At 44.8% G+C, this 19,991-nt stretch overlaps 1 protein-coding gene across 3 annotated transcripts in view; it reads right to left on the reverse strand.

Annotated features, from left to right (window-relative positions):
• Window positions 1–7,018: 7,018 nt before the first annotated feature.
• Window positions 7,019–19,991, reverse strand: part of DOK5 (docking protein 5) — a 28,851-nt gene continuing 15,878 nt past the window's right edge. The window contains exons 3-8 of one of the 3 annotated variants that reach the window (XM_053993255.1): window positions 14,148–14,262; window positions 13,945–14,064; window positions 13,074–13,162; window positions 11,000–11,135; window positions 9,249–9,369; window positions 7,019–7,613 (exon numbers count right to left, since the gene is read on the reverse strand). In XM_053993255.1, coding sequence (XP_053849230.1) covers window positions 7,508–7,613; window positions 9,249–9,369; window positions 11,000–11,135; window positions 13,074–13,162; window positions 13,945–14,064; window positions 14,148–14,262 — 687 coding nt within the window. In that variant the 3' untranslated portion in view covers window positions 7,019–7,507. Of the gene's footprint in view, window positions 7,614–9,248; window positions 9,370–10,999; window positions 11,136–13,073; window positions 13,264–13,944; window positions 14,065–14,147; window positions 14,263–19,991 lie in introns of all 3 variants that reach the window. The other 2 variants (XM_053993254.1, XM_053993253.1) reach the window with 2 other exon arrangements.

A 19,991-nucleotide genomic window follows, 5' to 3' on the forward strand; every position in this document is an offset into this window, starting at 1 on the left:
TCAGCACACCTTCTGCTGGCATCTCGTGGTTTCACTGCAGAGCAAAGAGTCAGGAGCATTTGATGGAGCAGGCACAGGTGTTATTCAATTATTGGCACTCTGCTGACTTCATGGCTTACACTGCTTTTCATCCTTGGCTAAATGGCCTCATTCCAAAGTGCACGCTGTGGGCACAGCAGAGACCAGGAGTGTTCCATTCATGTATAATCAATTCCCTGTGTGGTATTTACAAATCTTTATTCCATCTCTTTCCTCCAGGATGAGCCCCCCACCAGCTCCCCTCAGCCACTCCTCACAGGACTTTGAAATTATTTATTTAAAATAACGGCACGACACAGATCTCTGCACAGTCCATTCAGGGTAGGAAGTGCAGGATATTCCTGCCTGCCCTGAGCTGTGGAATGATTAAAGGCTCTCAGCAGGAATGGCACAAATACTGGCAGAGCCAGAGATGGTTCATACCCAGCACTGCTTGGGTGCCAGCTCAGAATTCCCTCAGGTGCCTCCCTGATGGAATGAATCCTATCTCCAATCCCTGCTGCAGGAGAGGAAATGGATATTTCAGTTTTCAGCGCGTTCTGCTGGGCTTTCACTGTCACCAGGAGTAAAATAAGGAGGAGCTGTTCTGGTTGCAGCATCCCAGGCAGAGCAGGGAGGTGCAGCCAATTCCCAAAATCCTGAGGGAAGCCTGAGTGCTCCTGGATGTTCATCCCCTGGGCTCCTGCAAGGTCCCCACGGAGCAGCAGCACTGGAGAAGCCTCTGGCAGAAAATCCCATCCCCAGGAGGCTGCAGTGGGTTTTAAACAATTCAATCTCTGCAGAATGCCCAGGTGCTGGGCAGGGGGGATGAAATGAACCCTTTTGAGTCTCAGCCTTCCACGAGGAGTCACATCCTCTTAGAGGAGGCAGCAGATAAATGTGGGCTGCTGGAAGGAGCCAGGAGGATCTAAAGCTCTCCACCCTCTGTGGAAATTGTAGAAGACGACTTTTGTGTTGCTCCTGCCAGAGAAAAAACCTCTTTGCTAAGAGAAACAGCAGAAGGCAAATATCCCAAAAGTAGAGATAGCAACTGAGGCTTGCCCCCAGGGAACATCAGAATTCCCAAATTGTGCTCTGGTTTGGGTCTGGGCCATGCAGACCTGGGCTTTGCTGGAACCCAGGGGATTCATCCAAACCTGGGACAAAACATTCAGGCCCTGCTTTTGAACATGACAGAGATAAGAAACTGTTGCTTAAGAAAGGGAGAATTTGGGCTGATGTTGGCCTGATTTTTAAAAGTGTTAATTTTTCTTTTATAGTTCTTTTGAGAGTTTTAAAGTTCTCATAAAACTTCTTTAGCCTTCTGATAATGTTTACATATTTGAGAGTCACAGTTCCCACACAATTTCATGTATAAATAGAATAGTTGCTATATTTCTCTGTGGGTGGAGAGAAATGATGGATTGATCTTTGGACCAGTGTGGTTGGAGAGGTGGTAATTCCATCCTCCAATCCACGGTCACCTTTGGAATTCTATAAATACCAGATGTTTGAATAAAACTGGCTCTTTTTCTCTTTTGAACTTCCCAAGCTTCTGTGCACTCATTTTGTGTCCAATAGCGACAGGCTGAGATAAAATTAATAAAACTCCTGTACACACCAGTCCTCAGGCAGCGCTGGGATGAAACAAAACCCAGAATTCTCCAGGTGCCAGGAAGGAGGGAAGCAGGCAAATGCTGCACGTGCAGCTTGGGAAATGGAGATTTTCTGACACTGTGATCTCGTGTAAAAGCTGTCCCTGGCAGAACCAGTGTGTTATGACAGAGGTTTTGTTTTTTTGTTTTTTTGTTTTTCTTCTCACATGTCCAGCTAAAAGATGCAGTGCAGGAATTACCCATCCCTGTCATGGCTTTGCTGTGTCCTGCTCCCCACAATTCCTCCTGCTCCGAGGAGAGTGGCAGCTGTAACCCTGCCCGCCTGGCAGCCCTTGCCAAGGACAGGGAAAGCACCCTGGGCTCCAAAGAAAATGGACATTTCATTAAAGCAACATTAAAAGGCCCTTCCTTGCATTTGTTAAGGTATGTTAAGTTCACAGCAGAATATAAAAGTAGAGGACGCAAGGTTAGGGAAAGTCAGCCCAGGAAGATTTCTGAGAGACAAAATTAAAGCAATTGCCAGACTTTAACTCTGGCTTGGGAGAAATTCTCAAAAAAAAGAAAAAACAACCAAAAGCATCTTAATGAGCACAGGTAATTAAAGCTCGTTTTTATGAGTTCTTTAACACATAGTTTGTCCAGTAGGACCAGATCCTTCCCTGCACTGCTTCATGTGGTCCTTATCCCATTGTTTCTGAAAATGGCAGGACTTGTACTGCAGGGTTATCCTGGGGACTGCAGGGGTGCCATTCCCCCTGTGAGGATGTGGAAAAGGAAATATTACAGAATCCTGGAATGGTTTGGGTGGGAAGGGACCCTAAAGCCCACCCAGTGCCACCCCTGCCATGGCAGGGACACCTCCTGCTGCTGCAAACCCCTCCAGCCTGGCCTCGGGCACTGCCAGGGATCCTGCAAAGAGGGAAGGAGTAAATCCAGGCTGGACTGCAGTAGAGCCAGGCCCAGGTGGGCATTGCTGGGTTCCTCACCTGAGCCCAAAAACTCCTCCCACAGCCCCAAATCCCTTCGGGAATCGCGGGCGCTGCAGCAGCCGGGCCGGGCAGGGGATGCTGGCGGGGTCACAGAGCAGGGATGAACCCAGGGTGGCACTTTTTGGGGTTTTCCTGCCCGAGCCGGGCCCGGGGCAGTGCCAGGTGCCGATCCCAGAGCCAGGACAAGGCTGGAATCCCGGGATCCCAGAGCCAGGACAAGGCTGGAATCCCGGGATCCATCCCAGAGCCAGGACAAGGCTGGAATCCTGGGATCCATCCCACAGCCAGGACAAGGCTGGAATCCCGGGATCCTATAGCCAGGACAAGGCTGGAATCCTGGGATCCATCCCAGGGCCAGGACAAGGCTGGAATCCCGCAGATCCCAGAGCCGGGACAAGGCTGGAATCCCGCAGATCCCAGAGCCAGGACAAGGCTGGAATCCCGGGATCCCAGAGCCAGGACAAGGCTGGAATCCCGGGATCCCAGAGCCAGGACAAGGCTGGAATCCTGGGATCCATCCCACAGCCAGGACAAGGCTGGAATCCCAGGATCCCAGAGCCAGGACAAGGCTGGAATCCCGGGATCCCAGAGCCAGGACAAGGCTGGAATCCTGGGATCCATCCCAGAGCCAGGACAAGGCTGGAATCCCGGGATCCCAGAGCCAGGACAAGGCTGGAATCCTGGGATCCATCCCAGAGCCAGGACAAGGCTGGAATCCCGGGATCCATCCCAGAGCCAGGACAAGGCTGGAATCCCGGGATCCCAGAGCCAGGACAAGGCTGGAATCCCGCAGATCCCAGAGCCAGGACAAGGCTGGAATCCCGCAGATCCCAGGGCCAGGACAAGGCTGGAATCCCGGGATCCCAGAGCCAGGACAAGGCTGGCATCCCGCAGATCCCAGGGCCAGGACAAGGCTGGAATCCCGGGATCCCAGAGCCAGGACAAGGCTGGCATCCCGCGGCAGCCACCGGCATCGCAGCCGGCAGACACAAACACTCCCGGCTGCTCCTGCTCGTCCCCTTATCCCCTGTATCCTGCGGCAGGAAAACCACAAATTCTTCTCACCAGCGCGAAAAAAATCAGTCTTGCGATGGCTTCGAGCAGATGAACCCCTCCCTCCTTTTACCTGCAAGATTCCCAGAGTGTTTAAAAGCTGGGAAAAGCACTCATGGACAAACCAACCACCCTGAATGCCTCAGCACCTAATTCCTTTTTTTTTTTTTTTTTTTTTTTTTTTTTTAATTTATTGACAAAACTTACTATCTTTCCTTATAAAGTTTTTAAGGTTAACGCATTTAATTAAGAAATGGCACTTAAATTATTTTTACTTTTAACTTAGTTACTAAGTTACTCCAAGTCCTAAATGAGGATTTCTTTGCTTAATTACAAAATACTGTTTCAACTTTTGAAGAAGGTGGTAAAGGAGAAGGACTAGTTTCTGCCTTAAATTTTTATCTTGTTTTGTAAATATTACCATATTTTAAAGTTTTTTGCTATGTGGTATTACACACTTCTAATCAAAAGACACACTTAATCCCAGTTCTGTCAATCAATTTTGGAAGCCTTCTCCACAGCCTCAGGTCAAATGTAGTGCTGTTCTTCTGGGGGTCAGCACAGAAAGTCTCAAACTCTCAGCATCCAGAACTCCAACATCAGAACCCACAGGCAATAAAAAACAACCAGAACAAACTTTTCCCTGCATTTGTAAATCCAGAAGTGCGGAGCAATCAATAGAGCCGAGGCCTGGGTTCTAATTAGAGCCTTCTGTCTGAAACCAGCTTTTCTTTAAACACCCCAGGGCTCGTGGTAGGGGCAGAATATTCCCTAAAAAATCAGGGAATGGTTCATTAGTGTTCATGGAAACAGAGGATCAGTCTGCCCTTGTGGAAGTTAATGAGTACAGCAGATTTCACATCCTGGCCCTGATCGCAGCGCCTGAGGCTGCAGGGTTGTTATCACTCCCCAAACTGCTCAGCTGCAGGGCTCAGGTACAGCTGTCCTCGAATTAATTTCATCTGTGTGAATATTTAAATGAATGCAAATCCGCCTGCAAGTCACCAACTTCTGCAGATGCTCACCTGCTTTAATATTGATGAAGCTTTTCTGCTGTAAGGTGTAAGGGAAAGGAAAACTGAACACAGTTATAAGAATAAGCATTGAGAGCAGTGAAAGCTGGAAAAACAGAAGGTGTTTCACCCAGACAAATGCTAAACCAACCCACTTCAATCACTGCCTGCCCTCAAGGAGGCAAAAATTGCTTTATTAAATCTTGGTCAAGCAAAAAATGGAAGATCTCCTTTATTTAAGGAAAAAAAAAAAAAAAAACAACAAAAAAAGGTCTGACCTATGATAAAAATACCTCGAGGTTTTGAGTGACTTTTAGCAAGTCCTGGTGCAAATCCTTGTCCCTTCATCCCTTTAAATGGGAATGGAGATGATGTGGACCCATCCCATTTCTCCCAGCAGCACCAGGATTTATTTCCAGCAGCTGTGTTGCCCTCTGTGCTATTTAAATCATGCCACTTGTAGTTTCTTACCTGAAATAAAAACATCTAAGAAAAAAAAAAATTAAAAAAAAAAAAAGGGAAGTCCTGATATTAGATATTTTTTTTCTAATGCATTTGATTCCAAGATTGGCATTTTAGGATCATTACCTGCTGTGATCTGGACTCCCTCTATCCACTGTGCTATTCCAGTTTGTTGGTTCAAAAACTGGAATAACTTCTCAGCATGGATCTGAGACCTGGGATGAGCAGCTCCACACTTCCTCCCTGCTCCCTTTTTCCCTTTCCCCTAACACATCTCCACTGCTCTGGCCTGCAGGTGGATTTTGTGGGACGACAGCATTTCCCTGAGGCTGGAGGATCTAAAAAAGGCCATGCTGGAATCCCATGGGGCAATTGAAACCAGTCTGTAAATTGGGTTTTATTGTCCTTTTTACCCAGAGCCCAGCCCCGTGGTGAGGGGCTGTTTTTGTGGAAGGTTTGCAGGGCAGAGTCTGGAGATGAGGAATTCTCAAGGATGTGGCACCCACTGAGCCCTGGACTCCAGAGCCCCACGAAGGGTTTGCAGCACGTTCTCCGAGTCCATCTCCTCAGCCAGAAGCACCTGGAGGATCCACTGCAGCTCTCCCCAGGTGTGCCAGTGTCCCCAGAGCCTGAGCAGCCAGCTCCAGAGCCAGGGAGCCCTTCCCACTGCCAGGAAGTATCGGAGTTCAGGCGACCCCGGCTCGGGGAAGAGATGCTGATGTCTGCTCCATATCAGGAGGTACAGCTTTATTAAAACTACACTATGTTACATTAATATACTATTTAGAGAGACACTATCCTATTCTACATATTTACTTTTTACTTATTTAACCAACTCAAACTCGTGACTCTGCTGAGAGCCCAACACAGCTGGATCCCACTGGGCACTGACCCCAACCAACCTTCACCAGGATCCAGCCCAGCAATCCCTGCAGGTGAACAATCCCCACACCACATTCCACATGGGGAAAGCAAAGGGGCAGAGATGAAGATTGTTTTCTCTTCTTCTCTCTGTGCTTCCTCCTGCGAGACAGAATTGTGTCTGTCTGTCCAGAGTGTGGCTGTCACAAGGCAGCCATTCCCTCCAGGAGCAGCAAATCCCCTCATTCCCCCTGAGCTTTCTGAGCCAGCAGTGATGCGAGGGTGACTTCACGTGCTGCTACCAAAAATCAAACCAAAGCAGCTTCTTCATCCTGTGTCACCCCACCCAGTGATTCACAGCAAAGTGAATTCCAGGCTGTTTCCCAGCCTTCCCAGGCAGTTTCACTGGCAAGACTCATCTCAGAGCTGGTTGATTTAATGACCCTTCATTTAAAGGCCAAGGTTAGAGTGGCCTATTTTTTTGGGTCTTTGTAATTGGAGTGTTCAGCCACAGATAACTGTGTCCTATCAATCACTGCATAAAGGTGAATAAAAGCATTTACTGAACTGTCATATCCAAATAAAACAACAGCTGCTGCCAGGGAGGGAATGCATTAGCAGAAGCAAACCTGGAGGATAAAGACTTATTAGTCACAACATGCCTTTGAATCCCTTCTTTGCATGAGCAGCTCAGCTCTGGGATGAACAGAATCCTTATTTACAATAAATTAAGCTTATCTTTGCACTGTGGGGTACCTCCCACAACGATGGCAGATTGATTTTACTTCCTTCAGAAACACATTTGCCTGCACCACTCTCAGGGTTTGGCTTTCCCTCCCCTCCAGTTCTGTTCCTACAACACTCCTGCATGTGGAAATCCAGCACTTACCTTTTTCTATTTTCAACTCAAAGCCCCAGACCATGATCCTGTCCTAGCAGAAAATCAGCTTGTGCTAGTTGAATGACAAAAAAAAAAAAAAACCAAACACTGCGCCACAAATTGCACGGGACTTTTTTTATTTTCAATGTTTACAGAGATGGAAATAAATACAGGGAAGAGGAGATTCTTTTAAAAGAAATCAACCAAGTCTTCAAACGGGAAAAATTGTATCCAAGAGCTGCTTCAAACTGGCCACCATTCCAGAGATCAGGAATAGGGTAACAATAATGGGAATAACTAAAGGTAAGCATTGCCACAAACCAGTGTCAGGAGACAAAATAACCACACCACAGCAAGACTCTCACGTATTTACAACATAGCTATCATACAAAACCAGTGGGAAGTGTTTAGGGAGTGATTTCTTCTCTGTCCAGCTGTAAGATACAAAAGATACACCAGAGGGTTTGGTGGTTTGGTTCCTCTCCCCAGTATCCACAGAAGCGTTTCTGCTTTTGGCAAAGTTTAAGAAGTCCTTTGTATTGCAAGAATTTTTCATCCAACCTGAACTTCTCTGTGTCTCCATCCTTGGTTGTCATCAGCACTGCACTGGGTTGGTCAGAGGACAAAGAGTTTGTGAAGCTCTGCCTGGATTTTTATCGGTGCTCCGACCTGTAGGCTGGGAAGGTGTCCGTGGGATGGAGCTTCAGCGGGCTGGAAACATCTTCACAGAGCAGATGGAGAAAACAGAACAGCCCAGTCAAACACAGGCACCCCAGCCAGTGATTCACACACAGATCAATTCATTACATCTAACCCTGCTTAATCTGCTGCTCCAGCTCAGAAATATCCACACAGATTTTCTTTACCACTTCCATCAGAACAGAAACTTGTACAAAGCAAATTAGGTTTTTTTTTTTGCAAACTTCTGAAATTTTCTTGCATTTAAGATGTAAAAATGCTCTTTTAGATCTTTTTCTTCCCAGTCTAACAAGCAAGATATTTTTCTAAACATAAAACAAGTGGTTTGTACCCCTGCAGTCTGTTTATCTCGTGCCAGCTCCATGCTGAATTACTGATTTAATAAAGGGCTGCCACCAGCAGCTCCTCCTGCCATGCCCTCATCCATGGAACAACTCTGAGCAGGCAGGGAAGTGCTGCTTTCACCCTCCATCCCTCCTCTGCACGGAGCTTTCCGTGTGCTGCCTGCCCCCTCTAGTGTTGGAAAGAAAGAACCAGGAAAAACATTTCCTTTAGGAGTTGTTTGGGTTTTTTGTTTTGTTTTGTTTTGTTTTGTTTTTGTTTGGTTTTTTTTTTTGTTTGTTTGTTTGTTTTTGTTTTTTTTTTTTGGCTGGGGTTTTCAATTCTGCAAACAAACACAACTCCACGGAGCTGAACTTGGCCCAGCTCCTCCGAGGTCTGAGCATCTCGTGCTCCAGGAGGGGAAGCACATCAGCACAAGGCATCAGTGCTGCACATCAGGTGCTGCACTGTCCCCTCTCGCAGGAGCCTGGAGCTCAGAGAGCTGAGCAGTATTCAGGCTGAGTGTCACCCATCAGTGCCACCCATGAGTGTCACCCATGAGTGTCACCCCCACGAGTGCCACCCCATAGAGCTGAGCAGCAGATCAGGCTGAGTGTCACCCATGAGTGCCACCCCCACGAGTGTCACCCCCACGAGTGTCACCCCCATAGAGCTGAGCAGCAGTATTCAGGCTGAGTGTCACCCATCAGTGCCACCCCATAGACCTGAGCAGTATTCAGGCTGAGTGTCACCCATGAGTGCCACCCATGAGTGTCACCCATGAGTGTCACCCCCACGAGTGTCACCCCCATAGAGCTGAGCAGCAGATCAGGCTGAGTGTCACCCATGAGTGCCACCCCCACGAGTGTCACCCCAAAGAGCTAAGCAGCAGTTCAGGCTGAGTGTCACCCATCAGTGCCACCCCATAGACCTGAGCAGTATTCAGGCTGAGTGTCACCCATGAGTGCCACCCCCACGAGTGTCACCCCCATGAGTGTCACCCCCATAGAGCAGATCAGCATTGGGGCTCAGTGTCACCTCCATCAGTGCCATCCCCACGAGTGTCACCCCCATGGATGTTACCCCCATCAGTGTCACCCCCATGGAGCAGAGCAGTGCTCAGGCTCAGTGCCACCCTGGGGATGGGTGTGGCTCAGTGCCACCCTGGGGATGGGTGTGGCTCAGTGCCACCCTGGGGCGGGTGTGGCTCAGTGCCACCCTGGGGATGGGTGTGGCTCAGTGCCACCCTGGGGCGGGTGTGGCTCAGTGCCACCCTGGAGATGGGTGTGGCTCAGTGCCACCCTGGGGCGGGTGGCAGGCGTGGCAGTGTCCTTACCTGGCAGGCCCAGCAGCTGCCCGGTGCTGTGCTGCCGGGTGATGTGGTGCCAGTAGGCGCTGCGGGGCAGGGGCACCACGGTGCCCAGCGACACGGCCCGCTCGCTCCTCCTCAGCTGCAGCTGCAAGGCAGGACAGGGCTCAGGGACAGGCTGCAGCAGAGGGGCAGCACCCCTGCAGCACAGCTGCCCCTGCAGGGGCTGCACGTTCCGTGACGGGGTGCTGGGGGGCACGGCGCTGGTGAAAAAGCTGGTTTAGCTGCTGCCTGCCTGCATCTCGTGGGTCTGTGGGCACTTGGGAGACGGAGGTTTTACATCGTCTGTTAAAGATGTTACTCCACAAATGCAAACCAAACGAACTGTAAACCTCTTCACGGTCATTTCAGAACTGACCCTGCTTTCTGGAAGTGGAATTGTTCTCTCAACAGGTTCCTCCATCACTTCTGACCCTGCTGGGCTACAAATGTTAATGAAGTTATGCTGACCTAGCCTGGGTTAATTTGAAGCTGCTTAATTTAGCCACTGTTGAGTGCTCGTCTCATCCATCCATCTGTCTCCACTGAAGATAAATTTAGATATTTTTGAGCAAGAACTCCCTTCATTAAGTGGAACTGAGAGGTTCTTGGTTTTAAAGAGAAAAGTAAAACCCAGCAAGGATGGTGTTAGGTGATGTTTTACTGGGAAAGGGCAAAGCTGCAGCACTGCTGGCTGCAGGTGAGCTCTCCTCGTATTTCTGAAAGAATCCAAGTGGGCAGCTCTCCCAGGGAGCCTCTCTGGCCCTTCCCAAACCATCCCTGGAGCACACACACCACTCAGCAAGTGGAAAACCAACCTGATTTTGCAAATAAACTGATGAGAAATGCTTCCAAACAAACTCACGGTGCTGATTAATCACAGGAAATTAATGAGACTGTGCACTGACAGGAGCTGATTTTCTCTGTATTCATTCACCTTACTGAACAAACTAACTTTGCACCCACAAACACCAAGGAATGTGCGTGTCCTTGTTGTTATCCTGGAACAGGAATTCCAGTTATACAGACTGCTCTGAATTTTATAATCAAATGGGACTGAATGAATAGAATAGAATAGAATAGAATAGAATAGAATAGAATATACTGTCATGTAATATAATGCAATAAATATAATAATATAATATAATATAAATTACTGATATGATAAATATTATATAATGTAATGTAATATAATGTAATATATAATATAATGTAATGTAATATATAATGTAATGTAAAATATAATATAATATAATATAATATAATATAATATAATATAATATAATATAATATAATATAATATAATATAATATAATATCTATGATTGATATAATGTAATGCAATGTAATACAATATACTGCAATAAATATGATATTATATAATATATTATAACGTATCGATATGATATGCTATTATATGGTATTATATAATATAATGCAATGTAATATAACGTAATAAATAGAATAATAAAATATATTATTAATATAAGATAAGATGATAAGCTAAGATAAGGTGGTAAGTTATGATAAGCTACGATAAGCTACGATAAGCTACAATAAGCTACGATAAGCTATGATAAGATATAGTCAATAATAATATCTTACTAATGATATGTAAGAATAGTAATAATAACAAAACTAAGGCTCTACTGATACCGATGACGGTACCAAGAACACCCCCCCGAAGCAGCAGAACCCCGGCGTGGCCGCCCAGCCCCAGCGCCCCCGGGCGCTCCGTACCATGGAACTCTTGAGGCTCTGCAGCAGCCGCTCGTGCTGCTCCGCGATGGCCAGGGCAGCCGAGTGAACCTTCTGGTAGATGGCCTCGCCGTGCCTGGTGTGGAAGACGAAGAGCCCCTCTCCCGTGTCGCACATCCTGCCAAGGCACGAGCGCAGGGCAGGCGAGTGGCAGGCGGCAGCTCCCAGCCCTGCAGAGCCTCCCGTGCTGCCCGCCCGGCTCTGCCACCGCCGGGGACAGAACAGAGCCACCCCCACCTGTGCATTCCCGGCCCTTCCTCAGCCTGGAAATGAACCTCGGGCTCACTTCAGCGAGGAGGTAACAGCGGAGCGGGTGTTTGTCAGAAAGCCTCCAGGGGCGGTTATGGAAAGATAACCCACTAGGGGTGAGGGCATGTCATAGGATTTAGGAAATTAACATAATTAATATTATTGATTGATTATGATTAATAATTATTAATCGGTATTATTTGATACTAGTAATAATATTATGTTTCTATAATTGGTTAATATATTATTATAATATATATTTATATTTAATATAAATATAATATAATGTAATGTAATGTAATGTGATATAATATAATATAATATAATATAATATAATATAATATAAAATATAATATGTGTTTACTATAATAATCTTAGTTATGAATAATTAATAATAATTATTAATTACCATGAACAATAATTTTTATAATTAATAAGGGCACTGGCAGTGCTCTGTCCATGGAACATCTCCAAGAGTTGTTCTCCAGCTTTGGTTCCCAGCAGGAGCCAAGACAGCTCCGGGGCCCTGGGCCCCCCGGGCTTGGAGCTCTGGAATTTGTGCATTTACTGCATCATTTCTGCCCAGCCCTGGTGCATTTACTGCATCATTTCTGCCCAGCCCTGGTGCATTTACTGCATCGTTTCTGCCCAGCCCTGGTGCATTTGCTGCTCCAGGCCGTGCTGGGTCACCCTCTCCAAACAGCCTCAGCTGGACCCCCACAAGTGCAAAACTCTGGAGAGTTCCTGCACAAACCCAGATTTTTATATTCAGCCTCTGGAGTCTCTGCCAGGCAGGATTAATTTGTCTTCCCCTTTTGGACTTTTAATGAGTGATGCAGACTTTTGTCTTCCCCTTGAAACAACAAATACAAATTTTATTTGGGTTTTTTTTGAAGGGAGGGTGGAAATTTGTTTCAGTATTTTAACAGGGCTGCATATTTGTTTCGGTATTTAAATTTGGGGGGATTGTTTATATTTGTTTTAAAATTTAATTTGGCTTTTTTTGGGGGGGGGTTATATTTGTTTCAGCACTTTAATTTGGTATTTTTGGGGGGCTTTATATTTGTTTCAGTATATTGAGTGGATGTTTTTTGGTAGGGTTTATACTTGTTTCAGTATTTTAACTGGATTTTTTTGGGAGGGGTTATATTTGTTTCAGTATTTTAATTTGGTTTTGTGGGAGGGTTATATTTATTTCAATATATTAATTGAATGGTTTTGGGGAGGGGTTATACTTGTTTCAGTAATTTAACTGGAATTCTTTTGGGAAGGGTTGCATTTGTTTCAGTACATTAATTTTTGGGAGGGTTTGTACTTGTTTCAATAATTTAACGGGATTGTTTTGGGAGGGGTTATATTTGTTTCAGCATTTTAACTGGGTTTTTGAGGGATGCTTATATTTGTTTCAGTATTTTTTATTGGGATTTTTGGGAGGGGTTGTATTTGTTTCAGCATTTTAACTGGGTTTTTGAGGGATGTTTGTATTTCTTTCAGTATATTAAATGGATGATTTTTGGGAGGGGTTGTATTTGTTTCAGCATTTTAACTGGGTTTTTGAGGGATGTTTGTATTTCTTTCAGTATATTAAATGGATGATTTTTGGGAGGGGTTATATTTGTTTCAGTATTTTAATTTGGTTTTGGGAGAGGTTATACTTGTTTCAACATCCTAATTGCTATTTTTTTTTTTTTTTTTGAAGCAAGGGATCCAGACTCTGGCTGCAGATCAGCTCCCTTAGCCCTGGGAACCCTTTGGGAATGGTTGAGCAGCCCCGGGAAGGCAAAGGCAGAGCAAACCCTGCACCTACCTGCCTGCCTCGAAGGTGAACCAGGCTGGGTCCCGCCCGTAGCGCCGCAGGGCACTGAGTGGCCACGAGACCAGTTTGACTCTGGGATTCTGGATGTCCCAAAGACAGATATTCTCAAATGTTATCTGCAAGGTACATTCCCCATGCACATCTAAATTAGGGGATGGCATCAAATACACATTGAATCTCTCTGGGAGAAAAACAAAAGGTTAGTCTAAAATCCCTGCCCAGCACATGTGCAAGTCATTCAAGGAACTTCCTATTTTCCATCTCTATTTCCACTATTATTTCCACTTAGAACTAGTCATTCCCACACAAAGAATTCCCTCCTTTAACTCTGTAAACTCCACGAATGCTGCACCCAAAGGGCAGCAAATATTTGTGTGTGCACTCAGAGCCTGAGATGTGCACCAGCATACTGCTGGTATTTGCAAACTGCTCATAAAGTTGTGAGCAATTTGTGAATAAATCCCTTGCTTGTGCAGGTAATGAGCTCATTTGCACAGGGAAGTGGAGTAGCCACGGGCTCAGGTTTTGCATGCAATTACTGTTATTTATTATTCTCTTTACAAAGCCTCAGTCACTGACATCACACCAAAAAAGCACACGACAAATAGTTCCCATCTCCAGGAGCAACTAACTCATCTGAGAAAGGGAAGTGCTGCTCCAAAATAATTCTAGATAACTTTCTTATTATCTCTGCTAGCAATTAAAAGCCAAAAATAAACCCCCAAACAACCAAAACCACCCCCCCCCCCCCCGAATGGCAAGGAGGGCTTGGAAAAGCAGTTTTGCTCCTCTTTATTCCCAGTCAAAAAGGCTTGAAAATAACGCAATTAAAAACCCGAAATGTAAAAATCTCTGTACCTACCACTCTGCTCCCTCTCTACTCCAGATGCCAGCAAGTCAGGCTCTCCAAGGCTAATGTCATTAATTCGTGTTCCCAGGCACTCCATCTGCAGCACCTTGCACCACTCATCTGCCTCAAGTTCTGTATGAATGCCCAGAAAACCTCGGTGTAGGTACATAACATTTACAACTCCACACTCAGTGCTCCGAGGCCATTTTACCCACCTGAGTCACAAGCAAAGGTTTTGGAGGTGTCATCACTGAAATAAACGCCCACTGCGTGCTTCTTTGTGCTTTTTGGCAGCCTCGAGACACTCTTCACGTTGTTGAGCTCCGTGACCTGGAAAAGCACAATTTGGGATTTCAACGAGCTCGGCAAGAGATCTGTCCGTTCTTGGCTGGGCAAGGGGAGGAGAGAAGGGAAAAAAAGAGGGAGGAAAAGGTGAGGCAGCATCAGCAGGCTCGGGATGTCGGTGGTGGCTCTCGAGGAGATGCAGCCTGGCCAGGAAATCTCATCTTCCCCTGGGAGATGCAGCAGCCACGTCCTCCAGCTCTCCCAGCTCCACAAGACATCAGTGAGACACCATCCTGATGGAGTTTCAGCCAGGGGAAAGGTGGAACCAAAGCCCCCTCCAGCCTGAGCAACATTCACACGAAGGGCACGAGAAAAACCAACCTGGTGCAGCACAGCCAAAGAGAGGTGGAGATGGAAACCCAAAGGATTCACCCGTGTGGAGTTCCAGCACTCCCAGCTCCAGCACAGAGGGAAAAACAGTGGTGGAAAGCTGCTCTCTACATTTTTTTTTTTTTTTTTTGAGGGAAAGTTGAGGATTTGTTAGACTGGTCCACTTAAAAAAAAAAAAAAAAAAAAAAAAAAATCACAGTTTTCGTTATCACAAAGTCTTCTAGTGGTAAAGATTCAGAAACACAGATTTCTGTTGTTTGGTTGCCAAACAGCGATTGGAAAAATAGCTTTTACACACAAAAAAAATATAGAATTTGGTATTTCCTTGTACACAGCTTTAGTAAATACATAACACACTGATTTCATTTTTCTAACGTGAACCTTTCACCCTCACAACCCATGAATAATGCTCCAAAATTTGGCTGAGGAACAATTCTTCCTTATTATTTCTTTAAATGAATCACACTTCCAAGCAAGACCCCAGAAAAGCTTTTCCTACTGTGAATGGGAGGCACAAAGAACAGTTCATGGACAGCATCTCCCCAGAATAAAATCAAATAATAGAGCCAATAACAGAACCTCATTCCATGGGCAGCAGCAGCAGGATGGAATGGAAGGAGCATCCCATGGGGAGCACCCAAACCTTCAGCAGAGCTGCCAAATTTGGAGCTCAGCTTTTTCCAGCCTCCAGCTTGAAGATTTTGTCAGGTGTCAAAACTGAGAGTTGATAATTGGGCTTAATTCTGCACACGAGGTTTTTGGTTTTCCCCCCCTCTTGCAGGAAATGCTGCGATGGGAGCAGATCCCCCACGCTGAACACAAATCTGTCACGAATTCCTGGGACGTGGCAGGCCAAGCACAAACTGCCAGCTGCCACTTCCACTCCAAGATGTTCTTCTCAGACGTCAAGAAAGGATTTGAATGCAAGGGGGAATAAAATCAGATTTTTCCCCATTCAGGACAGTGATCACCTTGACATTTAGGCCGAGCACATTTGCATTTCCTGCAAGGCAAACTGCAGGTTACCCAAGCACTGTTTATCTCTTACCTATTGCCTCTGCAGTACTCACAGAGGTCTGTCAGGCTTTTCTGGGAGACTAACTCATCTTTTTAAGTAAAAATTCTCTCTAAATCAACGCCAGAGCAGAGGGTGAAGACAGAGAACACGAATCGGACACTGCCAATAGTTTGTTGTGTCATTAATTTCACCAAATCCTTTGGAATTTGTGCTTTAGCTCTGAATTTTAGGGGGAAAAAAAGGAATTTATATTTGGAGAAATGCTTGCTACAACATTTGGCAGCACCTGTCTCGTTTTGTGCTGCACTGAGAGCTCTTGTGTGATGGCATTTCACAGAGCAGGGCCCCAAAGTCTCCTTCTCCACCTTCAGATTTCCTGGTGCCACCTGACATTCTCCACTCTGGAATATTCTCCACTCTGGAATATTCTCCATCTGCAGCTCCTGGCACCACCCAGAGCTTTATCCAAGGAGCAATTTCCCAGGGGAAAAGCCTGTGGGAAATGAACCTGCCAGGCCAAGAAAGGCTTATAATGTTTTGCAATTAAGAAACAGTTCTGACTTCTCTTCTCTTCTCTTCTCTTCTCTTCTCTTCTCTTCTCTTCTCTTCTCTTCTCTTCTCTTCTCTTCTCTTCTCTTCTCTTCTCTTCTCTTCTCTTCTCTTCTCTTCTCTTCTCTCTCCTCTCTCCTCTCCTTTTCATCTCTTTTTTCTTCTTCTCTTCTCTCTTAACTTTTTTTTCTTCTTCTCTGCTCCTCACAAACATTCCACAGAACTCCCCAGGGTGGAATTTTAGCGGAAACACCAAAACCCCCTGAAAAGTTCCTTTAATTCTCTCGAAGCCCTGAACCTGGTGCCTCACTCCCAGCCAAGCTGAATGTTAAGTTAGCTAGCTAACATTAAAAGAAATGTTCAACCAGCTCCTTCCTAGCAGAGTGCTCAGATTTGAAACATTTCATCTGCTACCGATACAGTTTTGCCTGGAAAACAATTACAGGTTCCACAATCCAATTTTCCAAATGGATTATTCCATAAGCAGGCAGAAAAGACTGTGTAAATGACTTCTGCTGTTTCCAGGCAAGATTAATACAATGGGATTAAAACTCAGAGCCCCTCGAGGGCTCGCTGTAAATTCTGTCAGCAGGACACAATTAGTTCAGTTTTTATTGGAATATTGAGGATTCTTCTGGCACATCACAGAGTCAAAAGAAATAAGAGTTTCTTCCTTCCTCCAGTGTTATATTGTTCAAGAATGTGGCAATTTGTGTTGCTTATTTACGTTTAACAAGTGAAAATCAGACATTCACCTGAAAAGCAACTCTCTGTGCAGATTTTGTAGCCTGAATTCTAATTATTTTCCCTCCCTTGTGGGACCAAAGGAATTACGTGGGCAATTTGCTTTGTGTAGGCAGATTCCCAGTTCACTCCATAAACCCCAGCTGACTGTTCCCACATAACCTTTATTTTAGGGCACTGTGACCTTTCCACTTTCGAAAAATAGAGCAAGATCAGATTAGAAAGGATTTAAAGGTTAATATTACACCCCAAAAAAATATGCTTATTTCTGTTTGGCACCTCCAGTGGTGGGGATGTCCAAACCCAGGCCCCGTGCAGAGCTGCAGACAAAGCCCACAAATGCAAATATTTGGGATTCTCCAAAATAACAGGAGCAGCACCAAGACAGTGCTGGGGGCCCAAAAATCCCATGGAGGAGGAAAGGAGCTGCATCCTGAGCCCCTTGGAATTGGTGCCACCACAACCAGGGCCCTGCCAGCCCCTCTGCACCAACAAATCAAAGAAAATCTTGCATTTTAATCCAGGAAAAAAGGACAGCCTCAGAAAGGAACAGCTGAGTGAAGGAGGCAGGTGCTGCTGAGAAATGAGCTCCATTCATCATTTTCCTTTTCCCCCCTTTAGGGTTTTATGATTAAACCTCTCCTGAGACTGATGGGCTGAGTGAGGGCTCCTCAGGTTTTGTATTTTTATCAATTATTTTATTTCATCAATAATTTTTATCCATTATTTTATCAATAATTAACTCTGATTTCCTTAAGAATAATTCGACTACAGCATCACCAGCAGCTGCTTTCAGCAGCATTTCAGAATCGCTCCAGAGCCCAGATAAATGGAAATGGATTTGTAGAAAATTTTGAAAGTTTGAGAGAAATAATGTGTATTTGTATGGAAACTTCGAGATAAGAAATGTTAATTTCTAAATGCTGTGGAACAGGATAGATATTGTTGAGAGAGAAATTGAATTAGAAGTAAGTTTTAAAGGATGGTTTGGTAAAAAAGATTAGGTATTTTAGAGAAATAGAATTATGAAAGATGTATTGTAGTAGGACTTATAAGAACTAATTACAGATGATTAGTTTTAAGGTATTTATAGATTAGTGTAGTTAAAGTTGATAAGTTAAGGAATGTTTATAGTGTCACCAAAATCCCAACATTTTTATAAATAGTAGCAGCAAAATCCCAACATTTTTATAAATAATATCTCCAAAATCTCAACATCTTTATAAATAGTAGCACCCAAATCCCAACATTTTATAAATAATATCACCAAAATCCCAACATTTTTATAAATAGTATCTCCAAAATCCCAACATTTTTATGAATAATATCTTCAAAATCCCAAGATATTTATAAATAATCACCAAAATCCCAACATTTTTATAAATAATATATCCAAAAGCCCAAGGTTTTTATAAATAATATCTCCAAAATCCCAACATTTTATAAATAGTATCTCCAAAATCCCAACATTTTTATAAATGATATCACCAAATTTTTATAACTAAAAGGCAGGTGGAAAGCAGTGAGCGTGGAAGACACTGCCATGTTCTTTGCTGGGTGTTTTGATCAATAATTAACTATGATTTCCATAAGAATCATTCAGCCACAGCCTAATACAGAGCAGCAGGGACAAGTTCTCTTTTTCCAGCAGCTCATATTTAATACTCTCAGAAGCTCCATCATTCACATTTAAATTTCACACATTTACAAGGCTTATTTAAAAAAAAAAAAAAACAAAAAAAACCCTGCCTTTTTATCCACCTGTGCTCTTCACAAATGAGCACATTTTGCCCAGGAATGCCATTTAATATTCATTAGCTCCCTCTCGGTGAGGTTTGTTAAAAATAAAGGAGATCTGTCAGTTTGGAGAGCTGATGACTCCAAACCAGAGAACAGCCTCACTCAACATCCCATCTCAGCTCCCCCTCTGCCTGAGATTATTCTCAAAATCCAAATGAACCCCAGAAAATCAAAATTTTCCCACTTTTCATCCCCCTGGAAGTGTCCAAGGCTGGGCTGGGCAGGGCTTGGAGCAGGGAAGGGGTCCCTGAGGAAGAACTGGGTGATCCTCGAGGTCCTGTGCACATGACTGGCAAAGTCCTGATAAAAACCACACCAGATTAGTGTGTCAGTTCTCAGGGCCTGATCTTGGACCTTCATTCATTCCTGTCAATTCAGCTGCTAGAGAGATCCAGAAATTAAATCGACAGCAGGAGCAATAGTTTGAAATTAAATAAGTGCAAAGCTTGGCTTAAAACTGGAAATCCCTCCGAGCCAGTGAGGGTTCCCATGGTGCTTTCCTCTGCAGAGCCAGGCTGTGGTGGGTTAAACACCTGCAAACAGGTGCTAACAACTTTAACTACACTAATCTAGAAATACCTTAAAAACTAATCATCTGAATTTCATGAAAGAAGAGAAGGAATTCCAGCCTCATTCAGGTTCCCCTTGGATTTCATGTCCATTGCCCAAGGTGCTGCTCATACATTGCATTGACACAATGGGAAAAAAAAAAAGCAGATTTGCATCAATAATTGACAGAGTTATAATATATAATTATATATAAATAAAATAAATGCAGTGTTGGACATGGGGCTGAAGTTCTTACACACACTGTGCAGCCCTCACACAACAAAGAAAAAAAAAAAAAACCCTCATTACTTCTGGAAGTTGCCTAATAGAAATGTGAATTATTTCTGGGCCTGACTTATTAGAAATAGCCACGGGTTTTATGACCAATCAATTCCAGACTCCGTGGCACTCAGAGGCAGGATTCCCCCAGGATTTCCTCCTAAATGCCTGTCAGAGGGAGTGCAGAGCAGCCTCCAGCTCCTGGGAATTTATGCCCATAACCCCTAACCTGCAGTTGCTGCCTACAATTATTATAAATTAAAGGGTTTCTGATTTCCACCTCCATGCCCAGGAGAATGACACATGGAAAAATGAGACGTGCATCATTCCAGAGCAGTGGCTGGAGGGAGATTCGTCATTCTTTTAACAGCAGTGAATTTAGCAGAGCCTTGCACAGCATCACTGCTGTAAAAATGACTCTGCAGCTGCCTCCTGTCTTCCCACA

The sequence above is a fragment of the Vidua macroura genome, chromosome 17 (assembly GCF_024509145.1).
Source record: "Vidua macroura isolate BioBank_ID:100142 chromosome 17, ASM2450914v1, whole genome shotgun sequence".
Taxonomy (NCBI): domain Eukaryota; kingdom Metazoa; phylum Chordata; class Aves; order Passeriformes; family Viduidae; genus Vidua; species Vidua macroura.